General features: G+C 52.3%; 2 protein-coding genes across 3 annotated transcripts; both read left to right on the top strand.

Moving 5' to 3' along the window:
• Positions 1-320: 320 nt before the first annotated feature.
• On the top strand, positions 321-5,343 carry FBXL8 (F-box and leucine rich repeat protein 8). The gene is made up of 2 exons (XM_044660598.1): positions 321-528; positions 3,583-5,343. Exons 1-2 carry the CDS (start codon positions 377-379, stop codon positions 4,562-4,564), a joined length of 1,134 nt encoding a protein of 377 aa, XP_044516533.1. The 5' UTR covers positions 321-376; the 3' UTR covers positions 4,565-5,343.
• Positions 5,344-7,690: 2,347 nt separating this feature from the next.
• HSF4 (heat shock transcription factor 4) lies at positions 7,691-18,023 on the top strand. 2 transcript variants are annotated; one of them, XM_044660597.1, is made up of 14 exons: positions 7,691-7,950; positions 11,040-11,148; positions 11,732-11,859; positions 12,030-12,154; positions 12,982-13,057; positions 13,577-13,641; positions 14,180-14,282; positions 14,572-14,696; positions 14,781-15,005; positions 15,882-15,981; positions 16,248-16,264; positions 16,343-16,466; positions 16,819-16,894; positions 17,401-18,023. In XM_044660597.1, the coding sequence occupies exons 1-14, from the start codon at positions 7,798-7,800 to the stop codon at positions 17,577-17,579; spliced, it is 1,605 nt and encodes a 534-aa protein (XP_044516532.1). In that variant the 5' UTR covers positions 7,691-7,797; the 3' UTR covers positions 17,580-18,023. The 2 variants fall into 2 exon arrangements, with proteins under 2 accessions (XP_044516532.1, XP_044516531.1); XM_044660596.1 differs by having other exon boundaries at positions 16,248-16,466.
• Positions 18,024-18,675: the final 652 nt, after the last annotated feature.

The following is an 18,675-nucleotide window of genomic DNA, read 5'->3' as shown; positions in this document are numbered from 1 at the left end:
CTTAACCCTGTTTACCTCAGTTTCCTCATCTGTAAAACGAGCTGGAGAAGGAACTGGCAAATGGCAAACCACTTTTTTGCCAATAAAACCCACAAAGAGCTGGACATGAGTGAAATGACTGAATAACAAAAACAATGGGAAGATACACTGACCCCCAAGGATGTTGTGCTGCAACTAGGTCTGGTCAGGGAATCAAAGCTGATGTGGTATTCCCTGGCCATACAAGCCAGTGAGTAATAGCTGGGGGGAGAGTTTTTGTGAGTGGGTGTTTCTTTCCCTATGAGTCATGCCCAGATCTCTCTCTTCAGACGGGTTCCAGTCATGCTGCAGAAGGATTAGTGTGGACGGGGATCTTTTGGAGCCAACCACCTTCCCAATGGCTGAACTGTGGAAATACCTCCCTGAAGAATTACTGTCATTGATCTTCCGACACTTGCCCCTCCGGGACCGATATGCAGTTTCACAGGTCTGCAGGGCCTGGGCCACTGCTGTCAACTCAAGCTCTGTGTGGTACAGCACAGATATCAGGTGAGGAGGCCTTAAGGACCCATTCCTGCCCACTGCCCAGAAGGAGGCATTTTCCCTCAAGAGTTCTAAACCCCCAAAAGCACCTATGTGGCCCAGGGGAGAGAGCATTGAACCTGGAGTCAGGAAGGCCAAAGTTCAAATCAGCCTTGGGCAAGTCATTTAACCTTTTCTTAGCCTCAGTTTCCTCATCTATAAAAGGATATAATAATAATAATACCTATCTTACAGGGGGTGGTGTGAGGGTGGAAAGAGATATTTGTAAGTGCTTTGCAAACCATAAAGAGCTATGTGAATGCTGTTATTATTATTATGTAATTTATTTGAGGTCCCTGGGCTATTTAGACAAGGAGCAAAATTCAGGCTGATGGCAAAGGACCAATACAGGCACTTTAACTTTCAGTACTATCAGCAGAATTAGAATAACTGCCACCAACTGAGTTACTGACCAAGTCCCATTAATGATTACAAGTAGGAGAAGGAGGCTGGCCCAGGCTTATCAGTTCCACCCATGTTCTTGATCAATGACTCATACTTTGATAGCTGCCAGCTTCCACTCTTAACACTGAAGAAGAGGGTCCCTTCCCTAGATCCACTGAACAGTTTTTACAATATTGCAAACATTTGCCAAACTGTAAGAACATAGGCACCCCCCTAAAGCCCTGCCTTAGGCTGGCCAGACCCCCCAGGGGTGGAGAGACTCCCATCTCCCACCTCCTAGGTCCTGCCTCCACGTAGGAGGGAGAGGGTCTTCAGGGAGGTGTAGTGACTCAGCTACAAGGAGGAAAGAATGTTTTGAGCCTCAAGCTTTACATTCTTTAATGCTATGCTAGAAGATAATGAGTATACTGTGATAGGTCCAACCAATCTGTAAGGACTTCAGATGTCTTCCCATCAGCTTTTTGGTTGTCTAAGGCTTGACTTCAATTCAATAGGCAGTTATAAAATGCTTACTATGAATCAGGTGTGGGGAAGGAATGAGAAAGAGAGAGAGGGGGAAGAGAGAGAGAGAGAGAGAGAGAGAGAGAGAGAGAGAGAGAGAGAGAGAGAAGAGGGAAGGATGGAGAAAGAGAAGGAGAGAGAGAGAGGAGGGAAGGAAGGAAGGAGATAAAGGAAAAAAGGTCTCTCTACTCTTCAAGGACTTTGCATTCTATTGAAATTTAGCTAAAAAGGAAAGGGCTCAGAGCTAATCAAGCAGGCAAGAAGTTAAAAGCATTTAATTTTTTAAAATTATTTTTATTTTTAATTTGACCAATACTAAATTGAATGGGCATTTGTATATACATAGTAAATCAGAAAAAGGAGGTTGCCTTTATTATATAATAAGTTCAAACCGTAGTTTTTTAATCTGTCCTTGTCTGGTCTTCTTTCTGGTCTCCCTTCTGTTGTCTTCCCTTTATTAAGAAAAAAGCCACCTCCCTCCCTTCTTTTCCTCTTTTTCTTCTTTCCCTTCTTTCTTTCTTTCTTTCTTTTCTTTCTTTCTCTTATCCTTGTCTCCCCTTAACCTCCCACCCTACCCTTAATGGAAAAAGGAAAAAAGGAAGCTTTATAAACAGATATTCATAGTCAGGCAAAATCATTTCCTCATTGGCTGGAGTCTGAAACAGATGCCTTATTCTGCATCCTGAGCCAGTCATCTCTCTGCTGAAAGAATGGTACCTCATCTATCCAGTGGAATCAGAGTTCTCAGAGTCATTTTTCTTTGTAATTCAACGAGCATTTATTAAGCATCTACTAGGGGTCCAAAGAAAGGCAAACCAGTCCCTGCCCTCCAAGAGCATTCATTCTAGAGGCAGAGACAAAATGTAAATACCTGGGCCCAAACAGCATATATCCACATATTCCCATTTAGGGAAGCATTCTGAGAGAGGAGGCTATAAACTGCTTGGGGGACTTAGAAAGGCCTCTAGGTTTTGGGTTTTGATCTGAGTGCAGAAGGAAGTCAGGGCAGCTACAAGGCAGAGATAAGAAGTATTCAACCGGTGTACAGGCGAGGAGATGAGAGATTAAAGTGTCACGTGTGAGGGACAGTATAAACATGCCAGTGTAGCCAGGTCATAGAGTCCATGGAGAAGCCCAAAGAGATAAGAAGTTGCCAACTTTTTACATGTAATTGGGCAAAAACAATGAAATATTGGTTTTTTAAAAAGGTACCAGCTTCTGAAGAGTTCTAAATGCCAAACAGAGAAGTTTATATTTGATCCTAGGGGAAACAGGGAGATGCTGAAACTAATGGGGCATAGAGGGGTGGACATAGTCATCAGAAAATCACCTTGGCAGCTGAATGGAGGGTAGAATGGATCCAGAGACCTGGGACAGGAAAACCCATTAGAAGGCTATTGCCATAGCTGAGGTAAGAGGCAAGAAGAGCCAGAAGCGGTTGTAGCTCTGGGAGTGGAGAGAAAGAGACAACTAACTGGATGAGAGAGATGATGAAGGAAAAAAGAACAAATTGCATATGTGAGGTGAGTTGAGGAGAGGTTTGGCCATTAGGTGATGCTTTTTTATTTTTAAATTTTGGGCCATAGCTAGTCCTGAAGGCCTATCTACTAAGGCAGGGAAGGGCTGAGTGAGTGTACTTGGGAGAATCCCTGATGATAATGTAAGGCATCTTTGAAGGAGCAAGAAGAATTTCTTTTTACAAGGAAAATAAGAGAGGATTCATCTCAGCCCCAAACTCCATCCCAGGGGCAAATCTCTCTAGGTCTGAATCTCATTAAATATGAGATTTAAAACATGAAATGTCAGGCTTGGAAGGGCCCTGGCAGTGACCATTTAATCGGGATAGGGCCCTGCCATTTAGTTGGTTCAGGGGAGGAAGCCTGGGTCTTTCTCTCGCAAATTAGAGATGCAGATATCCCAGTGGGGGAGTTCATTTCCTTAACGGCTCAGCAATTGCCTTAGGCAGGCCTCTCGCTGAGACCCAGAACCGGCTGAAATGGGAAGGATGGAGATGCGGAGCTAGGAGCACTGTGGAACACAAAGGGACTGCTGTGAACCCTACCCGTGCCTCGGACAGCGCTGTTGATCATTTCCTCCTCTGTTTTGTCCTGAAAGCTGCGAAATGGAGGCAGACGCGGCTGCCCTGAATTGCCTGTCCCCCTACCTGGGTCAGATCCGCCACCTGGGGCTGGAGTTTGACCCGTCCAAGGAAGGAAGCCGGCGAGCAGCCACGGAACTGTTAAGTGCCTTGGCCCAGCAGGGCCCCGGCTTGCAGGGGCTGCGCATCGCCTGCCATGGTGAGAACCCGCTCTTCTATTCGGGCCGAGACATCCTGAGCGGGGTGCTCCAGGTGTGCGCAGCGGGAGCGCCTGGCCTGTGTGCGCTCCGCCAGCTGGATCTCCGCAGCATGCCTTTCACCCTGGACGACGGGCTGGTGCTGCAGGTGGCGCGCGCCTGCCCCGAGCTCCGAGGCCTCTTCCTCAACAACAGGACGCTGGTGTGCAATGTACGCCCCGAGACGGTGCGCACCGTCCTGGCTGCGTGCCCTCGCCTGTGCGCGCTCGGACTCTATTACGCCAGCCTGTCAGCCCCGGTCTTGGCCTCCCTGGCTGAGCCGGGCCGCCCGCCCTTCCAGCACTTGGCTGTATTCTGCGCCCGACTCGACAAGTATGCTGAGGGTATACCCGACGATGCCTGGGCGGCGATCTGCAGGCGTCACCCCGGGCTCTCGGTGGATCTGGAGCTGGACCACACGGTGCCCGACGAGCGGGTGCCCCTTGTCCTGCAGCCCACCATCCCTGTGACTACACTGAGGCTCAACACGTTCGGGGAGGTCTCAGAGGCTGTGCGCCTTGCAGGCCGCCACTATGCCGCCACTCTGACTGCCCTGGTCCTGCGGGCCACAGCCTCAGCGGCCCTGAACTCGGCGCTGCAGGAGCTGGCCGGGGCCTGCGGCCACCTACGCGAGGTGCACTGCTACTGTGTGGTGGCGCCTGCGGTAGTGAGCGCCTTCCGCACCGGTTGCCCCGACCTCCGCAGCTACACGCTCAAGATCTCTCGGGAGCCGCACCCGTGGAGGCCTAGGATCGTCAAGTGATGAGCTTCAGCCCCAGGTGGGGCGCTCAGAGGATCCGGACTGGCACCGCGGATTTCCTAACCTCACAGCTAATCTAAACAGCCAACACTCGAGCTTCAAAGCCTGCTCTGCTTCTCCTTTGCTGTATGGCCGAAGGCAAGTCCCGTCCTTGCTCTAGGCCACTTTTTCCTTATCTTAAGAGAAGGGATTTGGATCCGTTCATCTCTGAGGTCCCTTCCAGCTCTAGACAATGCAGCTGACCGGAGTCACGTTCATCCCAACGAAGGACCCTTAGTGAGAGAAGAGGAAGGACATTTGGGTGCCTGTTTCCTTCCTAGGAGTGCATGTGGGGACAGAACCCCGGGAGATTCAGAAATCACCTAGTCCAACTCCCTTCTTTTCAGAATGAGGGCCAGAGAGAAGATGCCAGCTGCCCACTGCCACACAAATTGGGGCCACTCAGGTGGGCACCATCTCGGGCATCTCTGGATCTCCTGGGATCTCCTAGTGGTTAGGTCTCTCAACAGAATACTCTCTTCCCTCCTTCAGGAATCCTCCCTTTCTTAGTGGGTCCTCACAGAAGATGAGGCATAGTAAAAGTACTTGCACTTCCCAGGCCACAATCTGAACATACTCACACCCACAGATGCCGGCATCCTTAAGGAAAAGACCAACTTTAGGAACCAGGAGAACTAGGTCTGCTATCCACTAACCACCTTGGACAAGTCACCTTCCTCCCAGGCCTACAGTTTCTTCCTCCATAAATTAAAGAGGCTGGAACATTACCCAGTGGCTCTATATCCTGGGCCTCCCAAGTGTTCGAATTTCAGAAGGGTGAGAGGGCAGACCTGGAACCTGGGGAGAGAGAGCAGAGGAAGGCATTCGGGGTCTGGGGGAGGAAGAGGGTGGGATGCCTGTGCAATGAGTTATTTCAAAAATATTTCACACATATTTTTTTAAGGTGAGAAAATACTCCTTTCCATGGCCCAAAGGTATTTTAATAAGATCATATATGAAGATCTGTAACACTGAGAGACAGTCACATACACAGGAATTTCCAGACCTTCCCTAGAGTCGTGAATCCACTCTGATTGAGAGTGATCCAGGTCAGGGAGCTCTGGAAATATTGGTCAGGGGGACTTTCTCCGATAACTTGGTCAAAGGGAAGGCCTCATGGGCTCTTCCATTCTGTTTTGATTTCTGCTGGTGCCAGCTGCTGGAAGCTGGGGTGCCTGGGGCGGCCCAGGGGAGTAGAAAGACACTGGACTGGAGCTTGAGAAGACCGGGGTCCAGCCCTAAAGCTAATTAGCTGGGTAACAGCCTTGGGTAAGTTACTCCATCTCTCCAAGACTCAGACTCCACCACTCAGTAAAATACTTGCACTGCCTGCTTCCCGGGACTGCTTTAATTCATAAATTATTGTGGGAAAATGAGCTGGAGGAAAGCCTCTGATTTTGTGGAGGACTTGGGAAGGGGGTGCTTTATTTTAAAAAAATGTAGACAGTGGGCACAATTGGGGAGAGTCCTCCCTGAACGGGAGGGGAGCAGAACCTCACTTTTTTGTCCTAGAAAGGAAAAAATGGGAAGGCATTTGGATAAGGTCTGTTGTGAAAGGGGTAAGGGAAGGGAGGAGACTGGATCCCCCAGGAAGAACCTGCTCTGTTGGCACTTTCGCCAGGGGGACAGAGCAGCAGAATTCTCTCTCTCTCTCTCTCTCTCTCTCTCTCTCTCTCTCTCTCTCTCACACACACACACACACACACACACACACACACACACACACACACACGAACCTGTGCTGTGACCTGGTTTCCTCCCATTAGCTATAACCCTGCTCCATGGGAGAGGTGACAGTAAGGTTTGCCTCTACTACTCAGTGACTCCATCAGATGTCTTGTTCCTCCCTTTTTCTCTGTTCAGCTACTCCTTTTCTAGAGTACATGGAAAGAGAGCTGGGGAATAGCATCCCTGGGTAGAAAACAATTGCCATTGAAAAGAGTAGGTTGCCCCAAGAGTGTGGACCCAGCAGCCATGGATCAACCATCCTAAGAACCCCCATACCGTGGTGGGGGAAGGGAGGGAAGTCTCCTGTCAAACAGCAAAGTCCAGAATAACCCCGAGAAGCCTGGGTTTTGAGGCAGGAGCTCCCCACCCCTCCCCCAATTTTTGTAGCCTTGATTTTGAAGGGAAGAAAGGAGTAACTGCTCAGGGACAACATCTGTCCCAGGATATCCCTTTCCCACTGTGCCTTTCCTTCTTTCTACTCTCTCCACATACCCAGAGTTGCCCTGTCCTGTCTCATTGCAGCTAATGTGGCCTACAGTTTCTCCTGTAAAATGTAGGGTCGGAGCTGCAGCCCATGGCCTATTATCACCCTTTAAAACTGCAGATATACAGCTGCTGTCCATAGAAAAAGAGGCTCTGGGGCTCTGACACTTTTAGCGATTTCTCCACCTAAGCCTCATTTTCCTCCTCGGTAAAATTAAGGACTTGGACTAGATGCAGAGTTCTTTGGTCCTTGAACTTGCATATTTTAAAAAATATTCCTCCAACGATGTCAAGATAAATCATTTCCTTTGTAATTCCTTGTGTTTACTTTTGTGCGTTGTTAACCCCCGTTCTGATGGTCAGAGGGATCAAGGACCCAAATGAGGCTAAGAAGCCCTGAACACTCAGATTCCTTTCCCGGTAACACTCTGTGACTCATTGACTCCTTACACCGTAAGGGGGTAAAGGCAGAGATGATTATCCCAATTTTACTGAGAAGGAAACTGAGGCATCGAGAGCTTGCCCAAGGTCACAGGGGCGACTAATGGCAGAAACCCGAGTAGCAGGCAGGGTCGAATTCTCAGTTCGGTGTGCACAGATTCTCGTCATTTATTTCCCTCCCTTGCACACTCACTGAAGCTGGCACACTCCCTGCTCTCCTCCTCCCCACCCCCACCCCTTCTCTCTGCCCACCAGCCAGCCGGGAGCCTCTGACCCCGTGTCCTGGCCGTCTGTCTGTCCCCAGGCTGCGCCGAGCGCCGAGCGCCAAGCGCGCCCCGCCACCCTCTCGGCAGTCCAGGCCGGGCCAGGGAGCACGTGGCCCCCCGCCTGATCCGGTCTCCGGGGCAGGGGCGGGGACGGGGGCTCTGGGAGGCCGCGCCGGCGGTGCGCAGCACTTTGCTGTCCCCAGGCCATTGTCCCTTGGGCGGGGCCGGCCTGAGCCACGCCGCCCCGAAGTGCTGAGCTGGGAAGAGCGCTGGGTGCTGATGCAGAGGACTGGCCCCCCAAGCGTGGAGGAGGCCGCCGGGGGCCCCGCCGCGGCCATGGACGGCTACTCCAGCCCTGTACCTGCCTTCCTCACCAAGCTGTGGACACTGGTGGGGGACCCCGAGACCAACCATCTCATCTGCTGGAGCCCCGTGAGTGTGACACCCCGCCCCTCCGGGAATGTGGCCCAGGGTGTGGATCACCCTCTCGGCATGCCACTGTCACTGTGACCTCAGGCTCCCCCTGCGCGCGCCCCTCCGGGAATTCCGCTCACCCAATTATTAACTGAGTTGGCTCCATCGGGATCGCGCTGTAGTAGCCCTCCCCGACACCCCGACATGGGAGAGCATCCTTACAGGCTAAAGAGAGCTGGACGAGCCCCCAGCCTAGACACTAACAAATCCCTCCATTTCCCAGGTGAGGAGGAAACTGAGGCGGAGCCGGGAAAATTCAGCCCCTCAGAGCCCTTCCCCCCTGTTCTGGCCCCCTCCCCCTCCTCCATCAGTGCCAGCCCTCCCTCCAAATCCCTAGGACAGGGCCTGGGGCCCCAGGATGGCTATTGGATCGAATTCCAGCTGTTCTGGGGCACTTTTTTCAGCTTGGGGGGGGGGAGCAGAGGGCCGGAGAAGGGAGCGAGGGGGAGAAAAAGAACCTGGAGAATGCTTCCAGGTTGGAGCTATGGGATTTCAAACTGGAAGGGACTTTTCCAAGATCATTTAATCTAACCCTGTCATTTTATAATGAAGAAAGTGAGGTCCAAAATAAGAAAGTGACTTGTACAAGGTCATGGGAGAGAGCAGATAACAGAGCTGAGACTCAAATCCAGGTTTGTTTTCTGTCTGCCTGGCAGGGTCCTTTACCATAAAAGCCCCTGGTCCCAGATGTTCTAAGAGATCGGAAAAGAAAGGAGGGTGCCCAGTTTTATGGAGACTGAATGGAGGGGAGGGCTGGACATGGGGACAGCTGTGTTAGGACACTCCATGTATGACTGTATATGTGTAGTTGAGAGAAACACCCAGTATAGAATATCAGAGCCGGAAGGGCCCTTAGAGACCATTTATTTAATAGTCCATGTCCATTGTTTAACAGATGAGAAAACTGAGGCCCTGAAAAGGGAAATGACTTCCCAAAGTAATTTAGAGAGTTAGTGGTAGAAACAGTTCCCTGTCTCCTGGTCCAGTACTCTTGCCGACACAGCATGGGCTCGGAGTTGGGAAGAACCAAATTCCAATCTTGCCTCAGACATTTACTAGCTGTCCTGGGCAAGCCACTGGACCTCTGTTTGCCTCAGTTTTCTCATCTGTAAAATGGGGATGATAACAGTACCTACCTCCCAGAGTTGTTGGGAGGATTCAATGAGATCATAATTGTAAGAAATGCTTAGCACCGTGCCTGGCACATAGTAAGCATTATGTAAGTGTTAGTTATTATCATTATTATTATTGGGACCTGTTCATAGTTGTGTGTCTAAATGAGTAGAGGTTTCAGTCTATGTATGTGAATGCTAGGTCACAAAGTGAGTAGGGTGATGGGCTTGGAGTGTGGAAGATCTCAGTTCAAACCTAGTCTCAGACACTTGCTAGCTGCCTCAGTTTCCTAATATGTCACCTGGGAATAAGAATAGTACCTACCCACCTCCCAGAATTGTGAGGATAAAATGAGATAATATTTGAAAAAAAAGTACTTAGCACAGCACTTGGCACATAGTAGGTACAACAGAAACGCTTATTTCCCTCATCTGCAAATGTTCCAGCACCTTAATTAAAGCCTGCTCACCCCTGTCCTGAAAGGCAGTGTGGAGCAGTGGCAATAGAATTGGCCTGAGGCTCAGAAGTCCTCGCTTGGCTTTGGGGCTAGTGCACTCTCCCCGCTCTTTGTGTGAATATGGGCAAGTCAGGGGATCTCTGGAGAGAAGGGACTTCAGAGACCAGCCATTCCAGGGGTTCTTTACCTGGCTGGCACCCGGGGCCCCTTGGTGGCAGTCTGGTGAAGTCTAGGGGTGGATCCCTCCTCAGAATATGGTTAAATGGAGAAGATACCATGTAGAGGATTGCCAAGGAAAGTCATTACAGCGAAATTCAGTTTAGCAAATTCTAAAATCAAAAACCAAGTTCAAAGAAGCTAAGTTAAGAGCACCTGTCTTAGTCCAACCTCCTTATTTCACAGAGAAGGAAACTGAGACCCAGAGGGGCAAGTGAATTACCCAAAGCCATAGAGAATAGGTTTTCCAATGGCATCTCTCTCCCAACCCAGGATTAAAACTCCTTCCTCTACCACAGCTACCTCTTTTAAATAAATATAGTTTAAAGGATATCATTGCTTTTATATAAAACAAATATCCCCCTGTAGCCCTCTCCCAGTCCCTTATATTAAAAAAAAAAAGAACTCACGAGTTTTATACTTTAGCCTCAGTTTCCACATCAAAAACTAGGGTAAAAGCTAATAATACTCTACCTGTCTTCCCTACCTCTAAATGGTTGGAAGAGGATTCAATGAGATTTTATGTATTTGTATATATACATATAAAATACAAGTCATATATGTTTACATGTATATATCTACCAATGTCAGCTCTAATGATGACTCTCAGTTCCCCAAATGTGCCATTCCCTGGAGGAGACATCCTGATAGAGGAGTTGGAAAACTGGATGAGGAGTCTAGAAGATCTGGTTCTGAATCCCATCTCAGACACTATTAGCTGTGTGACCTGGGGCAAGTCACATCCACCCACTCTGAACCTCAGTATCCTCCTCTATAAGTTCTGGGTGATAAAAATGGGGTTGTTGTAAGGATCAAATGAGATGATGAACCTCAAATATTTGATAAGAGTTAAAGGGCTGTATTAATGAAAGCCGTTATGATTCTCTCCCATCTCTGTGCCTTTCCCCGTGCCTGGGAGGCCTCTCTTCCTCATCTCTGCCTAGTGGAACCTCAGGAGCTGCTTCCTACAGGAGGCCTTTTCAGATTCCCTCATCTCCCGAACTTTTAGTGTTTTCCTCTTATCCAGAAATTAGTTTGTACATAGTAGATTTCTTTATTTGCATTTCACCAAAGTCCTTCGGAAACTGCACGAGGACAGACAGTTTCTGTCTGGATTGCTGTCCTCAGTGCCTAACAGAAGCCTATCCGAGGCATAAGGCAAATGCTTCTTGCGCTATTTGGGGCTCTGGAGGGTCTCTTGGGCCCGTACCTCTGGATGCCCGTGTCTGGACATGCCTGTGTTTCTGGGGGTGTTTTTCAGAATGGAGCCAGCTTCCACGTCCGTGATCAGGGCCGATTTTCCAAGGAGGTTCTGCCTAAATACTTTAAACACAACAACATGGCCAGCTTTGTGAGGCAGCTCAACATGTGTGAGTGTTGACCAAGAAGAAGGAGACTCAGGGGAGGGGAGGAGGGAAGCCCGGGCTGATGAGACAGGGAAGAGGAAAGTCCTCACCCCACCTGGGAGGACTGGAGTCCTGCTCTTCCCCCTTCAGGCCTGGCTGGGTGCCTCTGCCTTATTCATCGTGGGGGATGGAAGCTCTGGGAGTAGACTGCTGAATGCTGCTGGGTCAGGAGACCTGGCTTGCATCCCACCTGGGGCTCTCTGACTATGGAATGGGGGACAATGGAAAATGAGGATGGGGGGAGCAATTTACAGCGGACATTTCCGTAGCTCTTGGAGATTTATTTAGAAAGCCCTTCATCATCGGGGTGTGGGGGGGAGGTGGTATTAGCACCCCCCTTTTCCAGATGAATTTAGAGAGGGTTGGCCGCTTTGTTAGAGCCACGGTTCCAAACCCAGCTTTCTGGGGTCTTCAGGTCTAGACTTCTGCGTCGAGGACGCCCCCTCCCTTCCCCCAGGGGCGGGTTCTCAGGGCACAGTCCAAATGGGAAGTGGGGGCTTGGGGGCGCAGCCCGCTATGAGCTCCCCCTCCTCTGCGCACTCCTCAGATGGCTTCCGGAAGGTGGTGAACATTGAACAAGGGGGCTTGCTGAAGCCAGACCGGGATGACACCGAGTTCCAGCACCAGTGCTTTCTCCGAGGGCACGAACACTTGCTCGAACAAATTAAGAGGAAGGTAGGTGGGCTCCTTCCAGCCCCATTCCGGCCCTAGTGGCAGCTCCCTGGCCAGCCCCAGGTCCGTCCCAGTTTCCAGCCCAGCCCCTGGGAGCCCCAGATCCCTCCGCAGCAGCAGCAGCGCAGAGAGGAGGGTTTGGCGGGCTCAGGGCTGCTCTGGACCCACCGCAGGTGTCAGTGCTTAGGAGTGAGGAGAACCGGCTTCGCCAAGAGGATCTGAGTCGGATGATCTGCGAGGTCCAGGTGCTTCGAGGACAGCAGGACAGCGCCGAGGGCCAGCTCCAAGACCTCAGACAGTGAGCAGACGGGGACGGGGCTGTTGGGATTATGCTGCCCCCTGCCTCCTCCCTGAGGAGCCTCAAGAGGGCTCCCTTAGCCCAGTATTCCCAGTTAATGGCTTTATCCTCTCCTGGCTCCCCTGCTAAGAGGACTCAGAACTGGACATGCTGTCTCAGAGCTGGAAAGGACGGAGGACACGTTAAAGATGGAGGGGGGGGGGCTCCAGATTACAGGATGTCAGAATAAAAGCCAGGATTAGAACCCAGGTTCCTCAACGTCCTGGCGGGTGCCCTTTACCTTTATACTTTCCTTTAGTCCTGTGGCTCTCTCCATCCCATACTGGAAAACTGGTCACAAACTCAGTTTCCTGGGGGAAAGGGAGTCAGAGGGTCAGGAAAGGCCTCAGGAGCATGCCATTTTAAAGCCCCCTCAGCCTTGGTCCAGGCTGAGGGGGAGGTTCAGGGGAGAATCTTCTCCTTTGGGAATACAGCTACCAGCTGCCAGCCCCGGCAGGTGGGTCCTGGCTCTTCTTGCTCTAAGTCGAAGGCCCTGTTCATTGAGCAGCACCTCTCTTCAGACCCCAGGCTCAGTGGTCCCGAAAAGCATCTTCTTTTCTTTCCATGGTGACCTGCCAAAAGCCACCCCATCTTAATGCTTTCTGAAAGTACCCTGGCCCCGACTTCTGGGTGTTTTCTTTTGAGGGCGTGTGGGTGGCCTGGTACCCTCCTGCCCTTCCCTAGGCATTCCCTAGTGGAATGTTTATGCTGTAGAGATGGGAGAGGAGGATCTGTTCCACCCTTCTCCATGGTTATTTTTTTTGTTGGGTTTTTTTTTCTGTCTTCAGGCAGAATGAAGTCCTGTGGCGTGAGGTAATGAGTCTTCGGCAGCAACACCATCAACAACACAGGGTTATGAATAAAGTAAGGCTCCCTCTCCCCGGACCCTTCCTTCCCCAGGCCTCCCCTGGCCGAGCAGTGGGCTATGGGATCATGACCAACTGGGATGGGGTCATGATTCCTCATACCCCTTCTCCCTTCCCTCATCCTGCCCAAGCTTAGGGATGAACCCTTGACTGCAGAGAACCCCTGTTCCCTGAGCAAGGGAAAAGGAAGCTGGAACATCTGTAGTAGCCCTTAGCTCAGGGACAGATCTTGGGCAGTATCCATTGCTGGAGTCCCAGAAATCCGATGCTTCCTAAGAGAGAGAGGGGGAGAGGAGGGGAAAAAAAGCTTCTGAGAGCCTGAGGGAGGCTACACTTGGCTCCTAGGAGGAAGAAGATAGTCCAATTTTAACTTTAATTGTTGCTGTTCTAGACAGGAGTGGAGTCTCTGGGGTCCTTGAGACAGGTTCTTCATGACAAGCTTGGGTCCTTCCCTCCTTCCTCTGATAATGAAAGATATCTTTCTTTTTCCTCTCATTACCTTTTTCATCCTGGTCAGCTGATCCAGTGTCTCTTTAGCCCAATTCAGGCTGGGCCCAGCAGTGGGGCATCCAAGAGAAAACTGTGAGTGGGGAGTTTGAGAGATGGGGAGAGAGCCATATTCCCCTGCCTACAGCCAACTTCTCTCAGTCCATTCCCTGAATCTCAGCTCCTTTCCCCTTCCTTCCCACTCCAGCTGAGGTGGACACCCCCAAACACCACTGTGCTAGGAGTTCAGGCCACAGAGCAGACATCTAGGGTCTCCCTATCCCATGGTCCCCTGGGCTAGTCCCCCTCCCTCCCATGTGACCAGGGTGCCATGGTGACAGGGCTCTGGCCAGAGGACTGATTCAGCACTGTTGCTATTCCTGGCAAAGGGTAATGGGAAGGGGTAGGGTGGTTAAACTGGATGGGGGGGGGGGCATCAGAGTCACTCTGTGAGTTCCCAGAGCACCATGGAAGGCTGGCACTGTCTGGGGACTCCTCGATTCAGTAGCATCCTGGTGCGGTTGAACCCAAGACCTCCTGTGCCCCTCTGCTGTGAGGAGAGCTGGGAGACAGGGAGGATGGGGCCTGGGAGGGAGACACGAATTGACATTCTGAGCTCTCCCCTGTCCCTAAGGCCCCTGATGCTGGCTGAAGGGACCGGAATGCATTCTGGAGTCAAAGTCAGCAGAACTTCTCTGCCTGATCTTCCCTTGCAGGACTCCTACTTTATTCAGTCAGTAAGTGCCATCCATGCCCTTTCCTTGTCCCCTGCTGAATAATTCATGGAGGGAAGAACCTCTCCTTTTTCCTAAGAGGAAAAAAAGAGGGCAGGGGGCTATCTCATCAGACTCATCAAGGGGGGTACCCATTCCCCAAAGGACATAAGGCTACTCCAGGGGCAAGGGTGTTTCCCCCAGCAGATCTGGATCTTTCTGGGAGAGGGGAAGTTGTGCCCTTTCCCTGTATTCCCTGGTACCCCATTTTAGGGCTCAGTCAGGGGAGCTGGGCCTGGTACTGTGCTTACAGCCTTCCACAGAAACGTCCTCCTGCCATAGCAGCCGCAGAGAACTGAGGGAACCCATCATCTCCGATGTCTCCGATATCTCTCCCTCCCCTGAAGAAATCATGTCACCTTCCTGTGACACCCAGAAGTAAGAGGGGAATCAGAGGATTCTGGGACTGCTACGGTGGGCGGGAGAGCCCTGGGCTCCAGTGGAAGTTCTTTTCTGGTGCAGGGAAAAGGAAGTGCTGCTCAAGGAAGAGCCAGCCAGCCCCAGGGGGAAAGGCACAGTTGCTCCACATGTGGCCTCAAGCGACTATGGCTTCTACATGACAGCCCCACCTGTGATCCCTGTGGCTGTAGTCCAGTCAGTTCTGGAAGACAAAGAGAGCTGCAACCCTGAGGGGCAGAGGAGTGCCCAGCAGCCAGAGAGGAGGGACCAAAGAGAGCCCCCAGACAGGTGAGAGGGGAGGGCCCCCTCCTTGGGTCCAGCTCCAAGCAACATAACCCCCTGAATGGGGGCTTGCAGGCAAGGTCAGCATTTAACAATCCACAGCATGGCTTAGCTGCTTCTGCCATGCCTTCTCACGGCTGGCCAGAAAAAAGGAATGCGCTTGGGACATACACCCAGGAAGAGAACATGCTCTCTCTTGGGGTCTCCTACCCAGGAGTTCCAGGATGCTAAATGCTGGGAGGAAGGATGCCCTCTGCTCTCCTTCCCCAGGCCTTTCCACTCCCCGCAGCCTCCCTAATATTGAGGAATGAATGCATTTCTCCTTGAACCCTCTCCCATGAGGAGCTTCCATTTAAACTTTCTCTTTATGAAGTAACAGTGCTTGGGGGGGGGGTGCTGGAAGCACAGTGAAGTACAATCTGTACAGTTTGAACATGCATTCCTTTATTCAGTGAACCTCCATGAAGCACCTACTGTGTCATTCCATAGTCATTCCATCGAACCCAGAAATGGTTGAGCACACAGGGCAGCGATTAAAAGTCTCTCCCCACCCCACCCCTAGCCCCCTGCTCATCCACCCTGTGGCTGCCCTGCTTGGGATCAGTGAAGCAGCTCTGTGTGTGACCTCCCTCCTCCTTGGGGCTTCTATTTCTATTGGACAATGAAGGGACTGGACTAGAATCCCTGGGACCCTCCTAGTTGCAGGGATGCTCTCTTTGACCTGGATGAAATGGGGGTGGGGTGGGGAATAAAGGTGCAGTATGGATTTGTTCCTGGCCCTACCCCTTCTCAAGGAAAAGCTGGCCTGAAGGAGACTAAGGGGGGGGGCATTAATAAGGCCTGCATGCTTCTGCACTGAGACAGTGCCCTCCATACCCACAGGGAGTTGGGGGAGCCCCTAGACGGGGAAGACCTGAGCCTGGAGAATTTACAGCTGTTGCTTCGGGGCCAGCAGGGTACCTTGCCCGAGGGGGAACTGGAGGTGAGTATCTACTCCCACCGGGCCTAGGGATGGTGATACTGATTTCTTGGGTCCTCTGTTCCCTTTCTTAAGGGTGGTGGAAGAAGCCAGCACTGGGAATCAAAATACCTACATAGGAATTCTAGCTCGACTACTAATTCTTTGGGCCACATCTCTTCCCCCCTCCCAACCCCCCTCCCCGCCTCAGTTTCCTTTTCTGCAAAATTTCTGGGTTTGGTCTACTAATCTCACAAATCCCTTTCAGCTCTAAAATCTGTGGTCCTTAGGTGTTCAGCTCCGGCCTCTCTGGGAGCGGCCTCTCTGGGAGCAGCCTCTCCGGGAGCGGGAGCGGCCTCTCGGGAAGCGGCCTCTCCCAGAGCGGGAGCGGCAGCGGCCTCTCGGGGAGCGCCATCTCGGGGAGTGGCCTATCGGGGAGCGGCCTATCGGGGAGCGGCCTCTCAGGGAGCGAGTGGAGCCTGCTGGATATGGATGTGGGGCTGTCCCTGGTAAGGGGAGAGGAAGGAGCCCGGGAGGCGGGGTGATCACTGGGAGAGGGCCAAGGGGGCGGGATCTCTGCTTGGTGCCCCTGTCAGCGCAGTTCCCCCTTCCCCGAACCTCCTCTTCTTTCCGATCCTGCAGAAGACCCCTTTTCACTCCGCCTCAGGCCAGTCCAGCAGAATTCCTAAATCGAGGTCACTCTCAAATGGGCCTTTTTTCGCGGAATCCCCCCACCCCCAGTCCCCAGCACCTCGGCTTGCCTCCTTCCCAGCGTCCCCAGCTCCAATTCCCCACAGAGTTTTTCGAAGTGAGCTCAATTCTTTCCTCCCCTCTGTCCCTGGCCTCGGAACGTCCCCATAGATGCCCCAGCTCCCCAAAGACATGGAGAAGCCTGAGACCGAGCTGATGTCCAAAGAGCTGAACTCCCCGGACCCAGGTAGCGACTGTGTTCCGTTGGGTGTTTGGGGTGGGCGTGGGGGAGCTGGGGAAACTCCCAGGGTGAGCAGTAAAGGATCCCTCTCCATCCCTCCGGGGAAGCTTCTGGTTGGAATATGAGGGAGGGGGAGGCAAGCCCTAGCGCTGGGGCCAGTAATGTGGAGGTCTGACTGAGCCCCGTACCTCCGAGGGGCCGGGCGAGAGCATGGAAGGCGGTTAGAAAGAGTAGGGAACGGCAGAAAGGGAAAGAGGAAGGAACGGTTAGGAGGTTAGAGAACTGGGGATGGGACAAGCTGGGTAAACAAGCTGGGGTGGAGGTGATGGGGAAACTGGAGGGGGTGGGAACACCTCGGGGCCCGAAGGAATGTTCCTCCTCGGATGTTTGCATCTAGGTACTGCGGGCCCTCCCACGAAGGGGAGGGGCAGCTTTGTAGTCCTAGTGGGGTACGGAGGGCCTCGATTCTCTCCAGCCCATCCTCCTTCCCTTTCTCCACTCTGTCCTTTCAGGAAAGGATCCGGAAGCTTCCAGAAGCCCCCAAACGTTCACGATGGAAGCCCACTCGAGCTTCGGAGCTACTGACTTCGGAGTCTCCGCTGTCCAGCCCCTTTATGACCCCTCGCACACCCTGGCCCAGAACGGGACTCGGACCCCCTACCTGAATCCTGGGGCTCGTCCCGACCCGTGAGGGAGGTCCCTGGGGGCGGGGCTGATCCGAACGGTCCCGAGAGCTTCGGCCCCCCCCTCCGTATTCTGGGGGGCTTGGTTTGGATTCCATCCCATCCCCCTTCCTCCCCTTCCTCCGCACCTCCCGCACCCCACCCCAGGAGTTGCAAGGCCCCGAGCCTGAATCAGCGAAGGTGCCAGGCAGGGAATTATGCACCTAGAGCCCCCGAGTGCGCTGAGCGCCCCAGGCAAGGAGACAGCCCTCCGCTGCTGCCCAGAGCTCCGCCTAGCCGCCGGCCGGCGCGGCGGGGCCGGAGGGCGGGGGCCCGGCCCGGATTTCATTGGCTCTGGGGCCCGCCTCCACCCCGCCTCCCACGTGGTCCCCGTCCTCCCCTACCATCACTTGTGTCGCGGATCCCATGCACCTCCTTTGAGTGCTGGTTATGAATAAATGCGATGCAGTGTCTTTCTGGCGTGAGCAGCCTCTGTCTCCAAGGGTACCTGTGGCTCCCCAGCCAGGCTGCATTTCTTGGGCTCTGAGCCTCCGGCCCCACCCTCACCCCAGTCCCATTGGGCTCACATACTCAAATGAGACAGTGATCTCATCGTTCTGGAAAGCCCTAAAGATGTCGATCTCAATTCTCCCAAGCCTGCCCGTCCTGTGCGACTCGTTCTGTGACACCATTAAAGTGGTTTCCCTACAGCAGCTCCGGGAGGCAGGTAGAGTGAGTGAGTCATAGCATCCCTGTTTTACACTTGGAAAACAGGCTCAGAGAAGGTCGGGGTGAACAACAATAGCTCGACCTTTAGGATGGAGAGCTGGACTTGGAGTCAGGAAGACCTGAGACTAGCTGGGCAATCATTGAACCGTTTTCGGCCTCATTTTCCTCTTCGGTTAAATGGGAATAAAAATAGCCCCTACCTCCCAAGGTTATTGTGAAGATAAGTGAGATGATGTTCTTTTTGCAAACTTTAAAAACTGCCTCATTAGTGCTAGCTGCTATCAATTATTACTACATTTGCTGATTTGCAGAAAGGAGATAATTGAGGGTGGGAGGAGAATGGGAAGGCGTTAGATCAAAGTGGAACTTAAGAGTGACTCTAAGTCTCTTCAAAAA

Source organism: Gracilinanus agilis, chromosome 2, assembly GCF_016433145.1.
Source record: "Gracilinanus agilis isolate LMUSP501 chromosome 2, AgileGrace, whole genome shotgun sequence".
NCBI classification, from domain to species: Eukaryota; Metazoa; Chordata; class Mammalia; order Didelphimorphia; family Didelphidae; genus Gracilinanus; species Gracilinanus agilis.
Note: the sequence above shows the minus strand (reverse complement) of the source record. Positions and strands in the feature narration are given on the sequence as shown.

Excerpts from the sequence above, each read along its gene's own strand:
- FBXL8 (XM_044660598.1), top strand. The coding sequence starts at position 377 with ATGGCTGAACTGTGGAAATACCTCCCTGAAGAATTACTGTCATTGATC. Across the intron at positions 529-3,582 it reads TGGTACAGCACAGATATCAG|CTGCGAAATGGAGGCAGACG; the intron begins GTGAGGAGGCCT and ends TTGTCCTGAAAG.
- HSF4 (XM_044660596.1), top strand. The coding sequence starts at position 7,798 with ATGCAGAGGACTGGCCCCCCAAGCGTGGAGGAGGCCGCCGGGGGCCCC. Across the intron at positions 11,860-12,029 it reads TCGAACAAATTAAGAGGAAG|GTGTCAGTGCTTAGGAGTGA; the intron begins GTAGGTGGGCTC and ends GACCCACCGCAG. Across the intron at positions 15,982-16,247 it reads TGCCCGAGGGGGAACTGGAG|GTGTTCAGCTCCGGCCTCTC; the intron begins GTGAGTATCTAC and ends TGTGGTCCTTAG.